This window comes from Colobus angolensis, unplaced genomic scaffold, assembly GCF_000951035.1.
Source record: "Colobus angolensis palliatus isolate OR3802 unplaced genomic scaffold, Cang.pa_1.0 Scaffold2, whole genome shotgun sequence".
In the NCBI taxonomy this organism is placed as follows: Eukaryota; Metazoa; Chordata; class Mammalia; order Primates; family Cercopithecidae; genus Colobus; species Colobus angolensis.
The window spans coordinates 26,765,891-26,784,063 of NW_012115154.1; the positions used below are offsets into that span (position 1 = coordinate 26,765,891).

General features: G+C 43.3%; 1 protein-coding gene across 1 annotated transcript in view; it reads right to left on the reverse strand.

Annotated features, from left to right (window-relative positions):
* Window positions 1-18,173, reverse strand: part of NCAPG2 (non-SMC condensin II complex, subunit G2) — a 46,622-nt gene that overhangs the window by 4,730 nt on the left and 23,719 nt on the right. Inside the window, exons 12-22 of the mRNA XM_011941546.1 lie at window positions 13,650-13,872; window positions 13,310-13,425; window positions 11,550-11,723; window positions 8,190-8,260; window positions 7,062-7,215; window positions 6,770-6,943; window positions 5,852-5,968; window positions 5,631-5,771; window positions 5,112-5,211; window positions 2,839-3,026; window positions 1,336-1,476 (exon numbers count right to left, since the gene is read on the reverse strand). Of these exons, the coding sequence (XP_011796936.1) occupies window positions 1,336-1,476; window positions 2,839-3,026; window positions 5,112-5,211; window positions 5,631-5,771; window positions 5,852-5,968; window positions 6,770-6,943; window positions 7,062-7,215; window positions 8,190-8,260; window positions 11,550-11,723; window positions 13,310-13,425; window positions 13,650-13,872 (1,599 nt within the window). The remainder of the gene's footprint in view (window positions 1-1,335; window positions 1,477-2,838; window positions 3,027-5,111; window positions 5,212-5,630; window positions 5,772-5,851; window positions 5,969-6,769; window positions 6,944-7,061; window positions 7,216-8,189; window positions 8,261-11,549; window positions 11,724-13,309; window positions 13,426-13,649; window positions 13,873-18,173) is intronic.

The window sequence follows — 18,173 nt, forward strand, 5'->3', positions numbered from 1 at the left end:
GCCAGGCGTGACCCACACGCCAAACATTTTTTTTAATCATTTTTAGCTACACAGCTCACCAGAATAAACAAATCCTAGTTTTTATTCTATTGTGTAATCTAGTAATTACTTTCCAAACCAAAATGATCTCCCTTCAAGCTTTAAGGAAGGCCTTAAATTCTATCTGATGTTTTAGAATTTAGTTAACATCTTTTTATTAGTCATGATTTTATATTACAAAATTTATGATTTATGTAAATATTAAAAATGCATATAATTCAATGACCTTCCCTGTCAGATTTTATCTTTTCATACAGAGAAGGTCTTTTCTCTATATGAAAACGTGATTTTTTACTTTTCTTAAGAGGTGAAAAGAACACCCTGAAAATTCCACGTGGGAAAACACAACTTTTTGTTTTGCCTTGAATTGTCATCCTGATTATATCACTCTTTAACCAAATAGGCTAATAACTACTGTATTAATAATGATCTTCAATTCATCTACAGCTACTGTAGGAAAATAAGATAGTCAGTAATAATGAATACATTGTCCATTTAAACTGATACTAGCTACATTTTCTTTTTTTTTTGAGACGGAGTCCTGCCCTGTTGCCCAGGCTGGAGTCCAATGGCATGATCTCAGCTCACTGCAACCTCTGCCTCCCGGGTTCGAGCAATTCTCCCGCCTCAGTCTCCCGAGCAGCTGGGGTTACAGGTGCGTGCCACCATGCCCGGCTAATTTTAACTTTAGTAGAGACAGGGTTTCACCATGTTGGCCAGGCTGGTTTCAAACTCCTGACCTCATGATCCACCTGCCTCGGCCTCCCAAAGTGCTGGGATTACAGCCATGAGCCACTGCACCCAGCCTAAACTGACATTAGAAGGTTGACTATCCTAGCTTAGAAATGAAAAACAGGTGGGGGAGGCTAATAATATAACATGCAAAGATATGCAAACTATTCCACAAAAGCAGTCCTAGAGTAGTCTTGTATTCTGCTCACCACTGATTACAACTACTTCTGTCCTTTTAGGAGGGAGAATAATCTTAAGAAACTTATCAACTCATTTAAATCTCTTGAATGTAGCATAAAAGCATGTTTAAATGTAAGGACTACATTTCTGTTTTACTCAAGAGTGATAACATCCTTGGTACATGTTTCACAATAGTCACATGAGTCTAAAATACTAACTAGCTATCAAACTCTGAGGTGTAGCTGCTAGGAAAGTACACCACTCACTCAAGTTTGAAAATTCTTAAAAAATACTTTGAGAAATGTAGAGAATGTGCTGCTAGTAGAAACACCATCTTGTGTCATCAATAAGAGGCACAGCAGTTTCAGGATTAAAGCACTTCACCTTCCGTAGCCGGTGACTTATCTCAACCACAGGTCCAGCGATCAGAGTAGAAAGTACACCCCGGTGCACAGGGGTGTCTGTGTGCCAAGACTGAACAGCAGTAATGAACTCATGAAGTGGCCTCTGAACAGAATAAAGCAGCTACAAGAAAACACATACATCACTTTTAATGACTAAAAACCATGGTTTTGAAAAACACAAAACGACACTTTAAAATAAGTATTCTTACTATCTTCCCCCAAGACTCGAGGAGTCACTGATGTCGTTTGCCTGCTACCGATGCCCACGACATTCCATTCCCAGGCTGACTCAAACCTCCCACGCACCATGGCCAGAAGATGATAGACGGGACCAAAGCCCACTAGGAACTTTCCCTAAAGCCCAGAACAACCCTCAGGAATAAGGAGGGAGAGAGGCAAAACATCAATGACATTAAAATAAGGCATCAGCTATGAGGCAACATATGCTGACTAAAGCTACACAGGTTTGATGGGAAAACTAAAGGTTTTGGCACAAATTACATTACATAAAAGATCACAGACACTTGAAACGAATTCATCAAAAACAGGAACGTTTCAAATTAATTCAAATTGAACCAGACTAGAAAAAGTATGGCCAACAACCTTCAATGACCTCTATCAGCAAAGGACACTGAGTCTTCGATATTTCATAAATAGCCTCCCATTTAAGCATTTTTAAAAGTCTTCATTAAAAAATAATAGTTCATTGATATTTTTAAGCTGCTACTTAGAAAAAGTAATGGCTCTCCCTGATAACAACATCATGTGGTATGAGAACTGAAACTGACATGACATTCTTTTTAGGATGAAGCAAATCTGGCATACAGGTTTTTTATATGAAGTGCTTATACAATAATCTCACTTCACATCAGCTTTCAACCAGCAAAGGGAAGCCACGGGCCCCTTTAAGGTCTGTGACTCTCGTTTCCAACCTGGAGAAGGTTAACATAGGACGGGGAGATAACTCATGATACAAATTAGCATTTCACCTGGCAAGATGTCTGTCACTCTACAAGTATCAAAATTAGCATCTTTCAAAAGAAAGGTATATTCTATTTGGAAAACTCTGTGATATAACAAGTATGCACTCAGAACCTAGAGCAATCAGTTCTCTGCTTCCTGTCCTGCCGTCTGGTCAACCTGAACTCATGGGATCCTGTTCTAAGACCACCGAGTAGAATCTAACAGCTGGAGCTCCCGCCCTTCCTGCCTCCAGCCCATGCACAGGGGTCACCATCTCTGTCTCAGTGTATCCACCACAGGGGACTCCCACACCAGGCTCCAACTTTCTCAGTGCTCCTCCCCACGGGGGACTCCCACACCGACTCCATCTCTCTCAGCGCACCTCGCCACCAGGGACCTCCCACACACCACTGCACGTCACCCGAGCATGAACGGCACAGCTAGGGCTCATGCATCTGTGTGGGTGTACCCAGCCCTGAAAAGTCCATCTAGCGAACCCGTCCTGGGGAGGCCTGAGTACCCGAAGGCCTTCTTCCGGTTGCTTCTTGAAGCTCCGTGCAATACATTCCAACATTTTCTGAAACACTTTCTGGACTGTGTCCAACAGCATTGCAACTTCTTCATCTGAATCTGTTTTCTGAATCAAGGAACTTCCAGTTATCTCTTTCAGAATGTCAAGAAGTAATGAAACATAAAAAAATCCCTTCACTAGAAAGAAAATTGGAATATATCAGTTTTCTCATCACACAAGTTTGTTGAAATCATGACACATTTCTCACTTAACACATGTACACGATGATAACAAAAAAGAGATTATTACACTTTGGTATTTGGTGAGCCAATACCAAAAGCTAGGTTGATCAGGCTAACCTGAATTCTAATCAAAATGAATAAGTAAGTATGACATTTGTCCAATTTATAAAACTGATACCTTCAATAACAGTAATAGTGTATTAGACTTAGTCACTAAACTAAAAATTGTGTTCCTTGCACATGTGAACACACAGAAGTTCAGCAGTGTGGCTCCTTCAACACCGGAATTAGAGAACAGTTGTTGGTTCTGTTCTATTTTTAGAGAACAGATATACCTATACAATGAAACTGGCTACACTGGAGATCTAGAATTCTAGGTATAATTAGCTCCTCCACAAAGTAAATTTTATAAATAATAAAAATAGATTTGGTCCTCATAGGAAAGTAATTCTTAAATGATAAGTGAAGTTTAAAAAATAAATAATTTTGACTGTTTCAATCATTAAGCTTAAGTATAAAATGCTGTTTTCACAATAGAAGTGAATTATAAAGAATTAAACAGGCTGGGTATGGTGGCTCGCCTATAATCTCAGCACTTTGAAAGGCCAAGGGGGGCGGATCACTTGAGGTCAGGAGTTTGAGACCAGCCTGGCCAAGATGGTGAAACCTCGCCTCTACTAAAAATACAAAAATTAGCCGGGCGTGGTGGTGGGCGCCTGCAATCCCAGCTACTCGGGAGGCTGAGGCAGGAGAATTGCTTGAACCTAGAGGTGGAGGCTGCAGTGAGCCGAGGTCGCGCCAGTGCACTCCACTCTAGCCTGGGCGACAGAGCAAGACTTGGTCTCAAAAAAAAAATTAAAACAGCTAAAGTAAATAATATTGGTCTATTTAATACTTACTCTTAAACTTTGGATCTGTTAAACAAATCATGGATGATTCTGCTTATAATTAGAGATTAACTAAGACACTGCCCAGTACCCTGGCTCCAGTGTTCTCCCAGCATGTACTTTCAGTTGCAACATCATAAAGAGAGATACACTGGGGGTGTCCACACACACAGACCCCTCTGGAATCTGCCAGAAGATATTTAAGGCTATGGGAAAGAGACTACAGATGGATCCACTAGAAATTGGACTACCAACTTAATCTGATTCTCAAAACTTAATGTTGAATTTACTAAATGTTATCATTTTCAATCTCTTCTAGCAAAATAACTAGGCTTAAAGAAATGTCAACATCAAATGTTGAGGCTTTTACAGATCTCAGTGAGAATCAAATGCAACACTGGGATATTGGGATACTCACTTAAAAACCATCCAGAAACAGGTTTACGCAGCAGTCGGCTACTCCACAGAAGCGGTGGGGTGGGAGGCTGGCCATCAGGAGTTAAGGAGTAGGGGCTAAGAGCTAGGGGCTAGGAGTCAGGGGCCAGGGACCAGGGTCCCAGCTCAGCAGTACTCTTCTTTACCAGACTGTGATCAGAAGGCCAAGGAGATATGGAATGGCCGCAGGTGCACTCCCCCTGGGTTTGCCCCACACCCTTTCCCATCATCATCTGATGTGACTCGAGGGCTGTCCTCTCACTCACTGTTGCCATGGGTTACCCTGTGCTAATCCTTTCCTTGGGGTAACAGCAACTTCCAGGGGTCCTGGTGGGGTACCACCCAACAATTCCTGACTCACGCCCCCACCCACAGGAGCACATGGCCAGAGCAGAGCCAAAAGTGGTTTCCCACACAGATGCCAGGAAATAGCCACTAGCCCAATCAACAGGGAAAGTCAGCCTGGCAACGAAGCTGACCACAAGGAGAGGCAGAATCCCAAGGACCCTGTCACAAACTCTGGATGCAGTCATATCTGACCCAGAAACACCTTTGAATTTCCTGGCTGCATCATCCAAAAAATCCCTTTTTTGGTATACACTAGGTTGCATTATAATCAGTCACTTAAAAGTGAGAGTTCTGAGTTACACAGTAAAGGAGGGAGGGAGGGAAGGACTGGTTCTGAGTATTTATTGCTCTAAAACAGCCCTGACCGTACCTGTTTGCATGATTCCAAGACTCCGTTGTAAAAGTTGCATCTGAAACTGATGGTCACCAAGGCCTACCATAACAACATCTTTACACACAGTCAGGTAGGTCTGTAAAAGACAGACACAACTTAGCAACAAAAGCCATTTAAAAAAAGGGAGTAAATCCAGCCTCACAAAGCTTCTCCTATCCATGTGCTAGTTATCTTACAAAGCAGATTTTTACAAAGATGTTTTATAAAGGAATTTTCATAAAGATACATTAATTCTTGCTGTTTTCATAATAAATCTAGAGACATATTTTATGTAATTCCACAAACATAATTGAACATGTAATGTGTAAAATTACACTAAAAGTATGAAGTTTATGCTTTGCAAAAAGATAAACTGTAGAAAGTTAGATAAATGTTACTGTAAGTTTTTAAGAATAACACTCATGTCTAAAATTACCACTCTAAAGTAGAAAATGAAATCTTGAAACATAACAAACTTGGTAAAGGGAAAGGTTTCTGTGTCTTCAGACTTCTAACCTGGATAATTTGCTGATAAACGACCCTATGAAGCTTCAGATATTCTTCTTCTTGATCTTGAATAAATGATAAAATTTTGCTTTCTAACCAAAAGCCAGTGTCTTCCAAAATGGACAAATACACTTTTCCTTCTGAGCAGAACTGTCCAAAAACAAGAAGATAAATCAGTAACAAAAAGAGCACTGTGTATCTTCCTAGCAGAGGGCCAGGAGCAGGCGCACCTTGTGGTGAAGATGGATGCTCAGCCGACAGTGGAGGCCAAAGGCTCGCAGGGCAGCCGCTTCACCGAAGCCACGAGGCTTCCCACCCGGTGTCTGCAGAAGTGACTCCAAATCTGCCTGGAACAGAAAAAACCCAAGGACCACAGGCTGACTGACAAGGCATCACCACAGCCCAGACAGCAAGAACAATGGGAAGCATCTGATCTCAGGCGAGCTGGAAAGACCCCCGCTCTGGGGAAGCCCAGTCTCCGAGGACTCTGCGCCTGGACGTGAGGTGCTGGCTGGTGTGGGAAAATGTACAGCCAGGTGAGCGGGCTCAGCTCACCGTCCACAGCCCCTGCCCTGCACACAGCACCACCCGTGCCCTCCCTGCCTCATGACCAGGCCCGTCCTCCCCATCTGCCTGGCTCTGCTCTGCTCAAGCTTTGCTTCTGGTACAGTCACACTTGAGGGCAATGTAACAGGGTGTTCACAGAGCTGGCTTCTGGAGGAGAGGAAGAGATCATGGCCTCCGTGGGACAGCTGGGAACATGATGGGTTCCCAAGAAATGTTCTCCAAACATTCCCAGAAACACTGCCAAGGACTGCAGGGACTGAGTGTCCACATGAAAGGGTGTGTGACATATCTCCTGCAGAGGGTGTGTTCTGAGAAATTCGGGCCATCCTCCTGAGTCCTAGCACCCTAGCAGGTGCAACAGAAATGCGAGATTTCTGAACACATGTCGACTGGGACTTGACTCCCAATCTTGCCCCAGCCAGGCTCCATGCCTTGTACCAACTGAATGAGGTGACATGATCACTCTCAATTCTGTTGCAGGCAGAACACTTGTATAGCACTGGAAATATGAAACCTTCACATCTTGATTTGCCACCACCATTATCATAGAAGACCACTCAACTCTCAGGGCACAGAGTTACCTTTGACGTTTCAAGGGCTTTCAAAAGATGATTAAGTTTCTTCCGAGGAGCAGAGAGTAAGCACTCGCGATTCTTTGGATGAGTCAGCAGATACTCAATGTAGACCAAAGCCAATTCAGGTTTGACTGGGCGTGTGTCATGGATCTGCACCCTACGTTTAGAAGCTGTGTTGCTCTGAAAGAAGAGAGAGAGAGACTGAAAATGGAAACACATGTCCCTAGAAAAGCATATCACTTCTAATACACAGTTATCCTCACTCACCTAATTTTAAAGAAGCATGATGTTAACCTACCTTGGCCTGGGCATGCTCTGTGGGCAGCCAGTTGTCCACAAGCTCCAGAATGTGCCCCACTTGCCCCCAGGAGCAGAGGCAATCCAACAAAGTGCAGTAGCTCTTGTCCACAGCGCCCTCCTCCTGGCTTCTCAGTGTGGAAATCACACCACAGCTGACAAGGTCAGATGCAAAATCAGGTCGAGTATTTCAACAGAAACTCCTCCGTTTTGTCAAAAGGTGAGGAAAACCAAGAAGCTAAAATCTGACGGTGCATAAGCCCTGGTTATTATATTAGCATTTTCATGCTCTCCAAGGCGGGAATAAATACAGGTTCCCACAATTGCTGCACAGCTGCATCCCACCACAAGACCTGAGACCAGCTCTGGACGCTGAAGGAGCAGGGCACAGCAGCCACACAAAGCCCTCATCCTTCTGTTTCTGTGCCATCTGTCACATTCCAGAGCAAGAGTTTCTACTTTTGAAGAACAATTTTTGTTTAGCATCAAAATACTCCTTTTTCTTCCACAAATGTGAATAAAACATAATTTTTACCGAGATAATCACCAACATTGTAGATCTCTAATAAAAAATATTATGTGAGACACAAAAGCCACAAATGTAATTAAAAATGTTCTAGTACCCACATTTTAAAACACAAAGAAAAACAGGTGAAACTAATTTCAGTAACATAATCTTATGTAATCCAATCTACCCAAAATCATTTTAACATGTAATCAATATTTCACACTCTTCTTTTGGCACCAAGGCTGACTCCATGTGTATTTTGTACTCACAGCATATCTCAGCTCAGATGGCCAAAGCCCAGGTGCTCAGGGTCACATGTGACCAACGGTGGCCTTGTGCTCCAGAACCTCCCACACCAGGTGCTAAGAATAACCCCAGACTTAAAGTGGAGTAACAGTTTCAGTTCCATATATAGTCTCTTCTTTCATCAGTACCAACTTAGGGCCCCCTGAAAATCACATCCTGGTATTTTCCCTACCACAGGGAGAGGGAAGGGCAGAAGGAAGAAGCCACAATGAGCTGAAAGCTACATGTTTTGGTCTGCTGACATGAATTAATAACTCAGCACAGCCATGGATAGGATTGCCACTTCACTACCACACCGAAGAACAGAGCAAATACCTGAATGGAGGGACAGCAGAGGCCGGCATAAAGGACATTAGCATGAATAAAGGGATCTTGCAGCGATCGTCCTAAGAGCAAAAGGAGAAAAACAAACCAAAGCACATGTGAACACCATGAATTCTGAAAGTGTCTCTATGTAAACTCCTAATAACATACTATCAAAGCTGCTCAAGAAGAACCCTGGTAGTTCTTTCCATGTTCAAAGGGAAGACTTACACCAGCCTCACATTTGAGGGGCAGAGAAAATTACTTGATAAGTGTTACAAACGTTTTATATAACATTTTACTACTTTGCAAATATTTATTAAGCACTTGCTATGTACCCAGTGCCAATCTAGACCCTGGGAATATGCCAGTAAGCAGGATAAAGAAAATCATATGCTGTCACGAATTGAACCTACTTTAAAAAACAACACTGATGAAACAAAAAAAAAAAAAAGTTAACTCTATGCACTTGGTATCCTGAACATAAATCTCAAGAGAAGGAAACTATTCAGAGAAAATGTTATAAAACAAAATCAGAGTATCTTGAGGAAGACAGTAAAGTTCAATGGAAAAATGCAGTGGGGCATGGTCGCTCATGCCTGTAATCCCACCCCTTTGGGAGGCTGAGGTGGGAGGACTGTGTGAGGCCTTTATAGGCTACAGCAAGCATTCACTCCAGCCTGGGCAACAGGGCAAGAGCATATCTATTAAAAAAAAAAAATGTCCAGACACAGTCGCTCACCCCTGTAATCCCAGCACTCTGGGAGGCTGAGGCGGCTGGATCACCTGAGGTTAGGAGTTCGAGACCAGCCTGGCTAACATGGTGAAACCCCGTCTCTACTGAAAATTCAAAATTAGCCGGGCATGGTGGCAGGTGCCTGTAATCCCAGCTACTCGGAAAGCTGGGGTAGGAGAATAGCCTGAACCCATGAGGCAGAGGTTGCGGTGAGCCAAGATTGCGCCACTGCACTCCAGCCTGGGCGACAAGAGTAAGACTCCATCTAAAAAAAAAAAAAAAAAAAAAAAGTAAGCTGTAAGGCTACTGAGCCAAATCCGGACCCAATCAGATTCTGTAGCCCAACAGCCGACACAGCACAGAGGAGAGGAGTTCAGCTCTCAGAGTCAGTTTCTTCCTCTGCAAAACGAACACAGAACTGTTGGAAGAACCGAAGTGAACTACACCACACAGAACCCCAGTACAGTACTTAGAGTGTCCTCAGTGCTTAGTAAACTGCAGCTATATTATTATTACTGAAACAATAAGTAAAAGGGGGTCCATCTACCCTTCATCAAGAACACTCAGTAAGAGATACTCTTGGCTGGGAGAATGAGGACATGGTGAATCCTAAAAAATAATAGTAATTTTCCTGAAAATATATATGAAACGGAAACAGACCAAAATCAAAATTTGATTAGTAATTAATCTGCATTCACAGTGACCCCATCCTTACCCCCAACTAACAATAGGGAAGAAAATATCTCGTTAATGTTACAAGTATACTGATAATGATGGCCAATTCCATCTGTGTGGCTCACCCATCATCTCTTTACTTAGAGAAGGAAGCAATTTTCCCTAGTGGTGGAGAGACCTCCTACAGACATACTAAGAATTAACTGAATCCCAAGACCCTCTAAGGGTTTCCAATACCCCAAGGCCACAACTGCCCTGTCTGCCAACCCACCTGGTGTCCTATATGGGCCTCTGTTCATATTCTGAAATAATGCTGGCTTCTCAGCCCCAGGTCATTATTTCAGCTTAAAGTCTTTCTTTTTTTTTTTTTTTTTTTTTTTTTTAAGAGGCAGGGTCTCACTCTGTTGCCAGAGCTGGAGTGAGTACAGTAGTATGATCATGGTTCCCTGTAGTCTCAAACTCTGGGCTCAAGCAATCCTGCCTCAGCCTCCTGCATAGCTGGGACCAAAAGGCACAGGTCATCAGGCTCAGCTGATTTTTAAATTTTTGTAGAGATGAGGTCTCACTATGTTGCCCAGGCTAGTCTCAAACTCCCAGCCTAAAGCAATCCTACTGCTTTGGCCTCGCAAAGTGCTGGGATTAGACACGTGAGCCACCACGAACAGCTAATGAGCTTCACCATTTACTGGTAAATGGTGGTTGGCTGTGTCCGCACCCAAATCTCCTCCTGAATTGCAGCTCCCATAATTCCCACGTGTTATGGGAGGGACCCGGTGGTAGATCACGGAATCACAGGGGTGGTTTCTCCCATACTGTTCTTATGGTAGTGAGTCTCAAGAGATCTGATGGTTCTGTAAGGGGTTTCCCTTTCTGCTTGGCTCTCATTTTCTCTACGCCGCCATGTAAGCCACGCCTTTTGCCTTCTGTCACGATTGTGAGGCCTCCCTAGCCACGTGGAACTGTGAGTCCATTAAATCTCTTTTTCTTTATGAATTACCCAGTCTCAGGTACGTCTTTATCAGCAGCATGAAAACAGACTAATACAATTTGGCAACGAATACAATTCGCTTCCATGGATAGGCCATGCTTTCACGTCAGAGGCAGAATGAAGCTCAGAGCCTCGAAAGGGTTAGAAAAGCTACCTGGTCCAAAGTTACATACGTTGGTAGAAAAAGAGGCAAGAGTAACATTTAGGAAGAGAAATGTGGTTCATAAGACCTATGATCTTTCTATATTTAAACCACACTTTCTTCAGAGTTAAGAATATATTTGCATTTTTACATGTTGTTAGTCTATTTTTAAATTTAGTTTTGAAATATAAACTTCCTTCAGAAATAAAAAGTCAAGGAATGAGACGGTCCTGCATGCAAAGAGAAATCACACACAAAGAAGAGTGGTGGGGGTGGGAAGGGTTAGCTAAAGGATTCAAAATTGCAGTTAGTATAAAGTATAAAGTATATACAATTTTTGTCAATTCAAAATAAATTTTTTTAAAAAAGAAATCACACACACAACTGTTTGCCCCAACAACACACACAACTCATATACTTCAGGGACATGTCTGCTTACTGGGTGGCTTCAGGTACCCAAGTAAAACTACCCTCAGAACTTGAGTACTACTGTACCTCCATGTTCACAAAATTCTTTCTTAAACCCCTGCAAATCAAATTAGATTCTGAAATAATGTCACTGACAATCGGAGGCAGAAGAATCAAGTGCTTACCCAAGACATTTCTCTGGGTGCTGAGGATATGGAAGCAGACAGAGACACAAGGTCTCCACCCTCAAGAGGGGCGAGAGAAAGAAACTATACTGCAAGGTAAACACTAGTCCAACTCTCTCATTTTACAGGTAAGAAAACAGATGCAGGGAGGTAAACATGTTTGAGAACTTTTGCTAAATTCTAAACAAACGTAACCTTAACATACCTTGCTTACAAGCATAGTTCAATCAAGACTTACCTTAAATACTTTCAGATATTCTGGAAGCACAGAGGCAAACTTGTTAATGGTGTAAAGTTTGGCCTCTTTATTATTTTCCATACTTCTATCAATACTTTTCCAGAGAATCACAATGATTTCTAGTAAACCTGCCATGCACGTGACATCGTTTACTGACAGTGTTTTGTCCAGAACCTGAGATAAAAATAATTGTATTGTGAGATCATCTAATCATAACAACTACTAAAAGACTTTTCTTTCACTGTATCTTCTGCTTTATTAAAAGACATCACTTTTCACCACAAAGCTCGATGCAGGGGGAGGGGAATGGTAAAGCCTACTTTCCTCCAAGGTGACTGCTACTGAAACTCAGCCGCCAAAACCCAGCCTATCACGTCACAGAAAGGACGCAGTCTCTGGTTGGCCAACCCCACCCTACAGGCAGGCAGAACAAACCCTGAGAGGCTGGAATAATGACTGACTATGATCGACTACCACTAGATCACGGGCTTCTTTAGTTCGTTTTAAAATAAATAGACCTACTTACATTTTCCTGAACATATGCTGGTAGTGTGCAGTAATCACCTGAATGTTCACTTTAAACCATAAACGCACTCTAACAAATTCCTCTTCTACCCAGAGCCAGCAGTCCCACGCTGTCAACACTGCAAGCCACACACAAGTGCATTGTGGCTGCGTGCCAGTAAGCGGACATGCCCACTCACCAGCACAGACACACAGCCAGACCTGCCAACAATCCCTGCTGCAGAGGCCTGTCACGCAACTCTAACGTATACTGAGGGAAAAGCCCTGAGAGAAGAAACTCAAACTCCACCAAAACCAAGAGCAGAACCAGCTCTGAAGCTCTGAACACTGGCAGCGAGGGTGCAGTGAGACCAGGGAGGTGGCCTGCCCAGTGGCTGTGAAGACGGAAGCGGCCCTCACTCTCGCTGAACTCTTCTCTCTATTCTACATCTATTTCCTGTATGTTTTTGGTAAGTTCCTTCTGAACAATTTCAACCCAGCGTAACTGACTGAGGGGCTGGGCTGGTGGCCCATCAGGGTGTGGTGGGAGACGGAGGAGAAAGCACCGTGGGGCATGAGCAGAGCCTGGTAAGCCATCTGCTGCCCCTGCTAGGAAGGACACAATGGGGTCAGACCCAGAAGCACTTGGCTCAGGACCAGCTGTTAGGGGAGCACACCAGTACTGTGCCTCAGCACAGGGCAAACTGTTTTGTGATTTTCTTTCAAAGTCTAGTTTCTTAATATAGTGGGCATTGCAAAATGACCCCAAAATCTTACTTTAGATGTCCACAAGCATAGGAGTTTAGAAGCTTAAGATAATGCTTACAAGTAACAACTGTGTCTAAGTCTTAAACATTATTTTCTTCTAATATAATTGGTTACTTTGGATTCTGAAGAAACTATCCCTTTAATAAATTATACTTTGACAAATATGAGAGTACCCAGAATCCAATCCAGCTATGCTACACCCAGAGTTGAATTAAAACACACAGAGACATTTAAGGTAAAGAAAATCTGGGACAAGATGTGACTGGTAAGAATTTTTCTTCTGTATTAAGTCCTACCTGAGCTCCAAAATAAACTACAAAGGATACAAAGCAGTTCTTTCAAAAACAATATGGCCTTCCAAAATAACTTGTTTAATTAACAATACTAAAGTAACAGAGAAAAAATAGGAATATTCCTAACAAAATGGCCTGCGGGAGTGATGATGCCATTGATGCACTGTCTGCCCGGCCTGGCCCTGCTCTACTCACAGTCACGTTCTCCTTCTCCCTTCCGTCCTCTTCCTCCTCCTCCTCCTCTGGAGGCTCTCTCACTGCCCTCTGGATACAGGCATTTAAGCAATGACGAATAACGTGAATCAGCTTTGCTGAAATGTTTAGGATAAACAAGAATTAATGGATGTGTTTCTTCTACAAAATTAACTATCTGATAGTGAAATTATAATCCCAATTAGTTAAAAGTACTATTTTAAGGGAAATTATTCAGAAATGCATTAAAGTATGAAGGTTGTTAAATCGACAAACACTGAACTCTGTAATTTGTATTATGCTTTTGGGGGAAAACACAACAAGAAACAACAGCGCTCCCTACCTATGTTGGTGCAGGCGGTGTGTTCGTGGGCGTACTGATAGAACCTCCTGGCAGCAGCGTGGTTCATCTGCACCAGGGTGACACAGCGCTCGCACCAGACCTCCTCCGGCTGATTCACAGGCAGGAAAGAATTAAAGATGAGGCTCACCAGGCGCCGAGACACAGGTCGAGAATCAGTTTCCAGACGAACCAGAATGTGCTCCATGGGGCATATTTTCCAAAACTGTGCAAAAAGCACATAAGCAGAAGGAAATAATCAATTGTGCCTGCAACCCTGGAAACAGCTTTAAAAAATTTTCAAGCATAACCAAAAAAGGAAATATTTTTATATTCAAGAAAATTCACTTCAAATGACCATACCAGAATCTGTGACTTTCTGTAGAGAAATTAGAATAAATAAATCTGTATTTTAAAAGGTACTGTTATATAAGGCACCCAAGTATAAGGTTGCTGAGAGGCTTAATTAAAATTACTTGACACCATGATTAACACACAGGAAACTCTCCAATGATAGCTATGATTGTCAACTAATATTTTTTTAATTTCTTAAAGTACCTTAACTTTTGGCCCATTAATGTGAAAAGTGAGTAAAAACATATATAACGTTTTTGACGTGGACACTCCATCTCCTATCTAAGAGGCAGAGGCATCACTCCTGAACTCCTGGGGCTGCCTGTCCCATCCAGTGACTCCTTCTCTGACATAAGCCTGCCCAGATCATCATGGACCCCCACAGCCTAGTCTCATCTCCCCCAACCCATCTCACACGCAGCGTCCAGACAACCTGCAAAAATCAGAACTGATCATAGTGATAGCGTCCCTCTTCTCAAAAGCACCCGAAGCACCTACAGAAAGCAAGCACCAATCGTCTGCACAAGAAATTCACGACAAAGAAAAATGCAGAACAAGACAAAGCAAAATGGAACGGCACCACATCAAGCCCTGACTCGGGCTCCTCACCTGCATGGTGGGCAAAACCCTCGACCTTGCATTTTTCTCAAGGATCTTGCTCCAAGGACCAATCCTTCTTTCCAGTATTTTCAATTGGATCTTTCTTCTTCACATCATCCCAACTCTTAGAACAAAAACCCACGCACAAAACTCAACCTGAGGTTCCCATCTCCGGGATGCCACCTTTCCTCTCCCTTGTCAGTCAACCTGCTCCTCAGTGTGCCTGCATCCCACCTCCAGCTCCAGACCCCACCTCCCAACCCCGTCGACACTGCAGTCCACCCTCACTGAAGTTGTTCTTGCCAAGGTCATGATCTCATACGGCAAATTCAAATAGACATACGTACGCCCCTCAACTCAGACAAAATCTGCAGCATCCGACACTGTTATTACTACCTCCTGAAGCGCCCCGGGATACTTCCACTCAGGCACTTCTTGGTATTTCTGAAAAAGTTACTGTAGTAAAGACAATAATCACAAATCCCACACTGGGCAGTTTACTCACATTCTAGCGTTGGAAAGACAGAGCATTACCCCGCACAGGACAGCGGACAGGGCCAAGGTTCCCAGCTCTCACCTACAGCCACAGGGACAAGAATCTTCTGCCAAACCTGACTGAAGTCTTGGAAATTAAGGGACTGGAGACTTCTTACCTAAGGGTGAGAGGTTGTCCTGTCATGGTTTAAGAGAACAAGAAAGAGAAAAATACTAGGACTCATATTCTGACCAGAGAACAACTCTGTCCACCTCCATCCTGAACCCCTTCTGCCCGTCCCAACACACGAAAGCCTCCTGGCCACAGGCTCCAGCCCCAACAGGTGGTTACTTCTAAGAGCGAGGCATCAAGCCCTGAACACTGCACCAGCAGGAAACACCAGCAGGCCTGCAGGTGACAGTGCTGTCGGCAACCAACCTTTCTGGAAATGCCTGAGGATGTCAAACACGGAACCAAGTGCCTGAGCCACTATTTACTGTATTTTTGCAACCACCCCCAGCATAGATATTAGTATCCCCACTTAACAGGTAAGAAGCAGGCTTAGAGCAGTTAAGCACAAGATCATGGCACTTTCATCTAGTCTGCCACGCTGCCTTTCAACATCACACAAAAACACGGATCAGAGCTGCACGGCCCACACACTGCTGTAGAAATAGAAGTAGACTCATTGGCTGGGCACAGTGGCTCCTGCCTGTAGTCCCAGCAACTCAGGAGACCAAGGCAGGAGGATCGCTTGAGGCCAGGAGTTTGAGGCCACCCTGGGCAACACAGTGAGACCCTGTCTCAAAAAAAAAAAAAAAAAAAATTAAAAAGAGGACAATGCATTGAAGGGAGAGTGTTGACACCTCCTGGCCCACTGGGCTCAGCCCAGCAGCCCAGGCCTACAATAGCTAACAAAGGAAACAAAGAGAAGGTATAACTCTCACTCCTTCTAGAGCTGCATGTACAAGACCCTCCACTGGGCCAGCGCGCCCATTACTGAGGTGTGCACGCCAGGCCCGGCAGCCTGATCTCATGCTGCCAGGTCGTTCCTGCCCATAGACAACAGCTGTCCTCTGGCCAGTCAGACTGCCTCTTGTACACATGTCATTCATTCTGTAACCTTAACTTTCAAGGGAAATTAGCTTGCATGCCCGTCACAAACCTTTCCAGAGACCTCACAACCAAATGGCTCTCTGCCTTGCACTTGCAGAGATAAGGACTAAAATGCAAACATGATGCCTTGTTTCTCTGCTCTGACACCCAAACTCCCTGGTGGACCAGAGACCCTGTGTCCCTCTGCCTTCCTTACCTACTACAGTTTTTTGTTTTGTTTTACTGAAGAGTTATTCTTTTATTGTTTATAAAATAATGGTACAGTGGTTTTTAAGTGCTTATCTTTTAGAGATACATTCTAAAACACAAAGAAAACAATATGATGTCTGGAATTTAGTTCAACATAGTCTGGCAGTGTGCCTGGATACAGTTTAGATAAAGCAAGATTGGACACAGCAATAATTGTTAAAGCTGGGTGATGGTTATGTCTAATTCACTGTATTAGTCTCTCTGCTTTTAGATATGTTTGAAAATTCAAAATAAAAAATTAAAACAAAAAAATTAAAAATATTCACAAAAAGTTGTTTTTCTCCAATAATTGCCTTAAAGTCTACTTTGTTTTCTGGGTTTTTTGGTCCAACTTTTATTTTCAGTTCAGGGGTACACATGCAGGATGTGCAGGTCTGTTAAATTTGTAAACGTGTGCCATGGTAGTTTGCTGCACAGATCATCCCATTACCTACATATCAAACCCAGCATCCATTAGTGATTATTTCTGACGCTCTCCCTCCTCCTACCCTCCACCCTCCAACAGGCCCCAGTATGTGTTGTTAGCCACCATGTGTCCATGTGTTCTCATCATTTAGCTCTCACTTATAAGTGAGAACATGTGGTATTTGATTTTCTGTTGCTGCATTAGTTTGATGAGGATAATAGCTTCCAGCTCCATCCATTCCCTGCAAAGAACATGATCTCGTTCCTTTTTATGGTGGTATAATATTCCATAGTATATATGTACCACATTTTCTTTATCCAGTCTATCATTGAAGGGCATTTAGATTGGTTCCATGTCTTTGCCATTGTGAATAGTGCTGCAATGAACATAGGCAAACACATATTTTTATAATAAAATGATTTATATTCCTTTAGGTATATACCCAGTAATGGGATTGCTGGGTCAAATGGTATTTCTGTCTCTAGGTCTTTGAAGAATTGCCACACTATCTTCCACAATGGTTGAACTAATTTACACTCCCACCAACAGTGTAAAAGCACAGAACTACAGTTTTAACAGGCTGTTTCAAAAAACGCCATCAAAATTGAAGCCAGTATTTTTATTAAAATTGACATGCTTGGCCAGGTGCAGTGGCTCACGCCTATAATCCCAGCACTTTGGGAGGCCAAGGCAGATGGATCACCTGAGGTCAGGAGTTTGAGACCAGCCTGGGCAACATGGGGAAACACCATCTAGAAAAATCACCCAGATACAGCGGCCACCCCTTCAGTCCCAGACATGGCGGCCACTCCTGCAGTCCCAGACACGGCGGCCACTCCTGCAGTTCCAGTCACTTGGGAGGCTGAGGAGGGATGATGACTTGAGGTTGCAGTGAACCAAGATCACACCACTGCACTGTAGCCTGGGAATCAGAGTGGGACCCTGTCTCCCCCTCACCTCTTCACCCCAAGCAACTGGCACTAAATTCTTGTTCTCTTCAAACGATATTTTACCCATATCTGAGCAATATTTACATACACATTTGTCTCCATTTTATTCAGCTGGTAGCACACCAGAACCACATCTACACTATGCTTTTATACTTCTATATCTTAGAGGCCTTTCCAAGGAAGCCCCACAAAAAGTTCCTCCTTATTCTTTTCATGGCCACATAGCACCACCTCTCTTAAGAATATACAAATCTGTCTGGCTGACCCTGCACTCTGGCATGTCAGGCTGTTTCTGGATCCTGTGCCATAATAGAACAGCACTCCGTAAATTTCTGAGAACTACTGTGGGGAGAAAGAAAGCTCACAATGGTACCAAA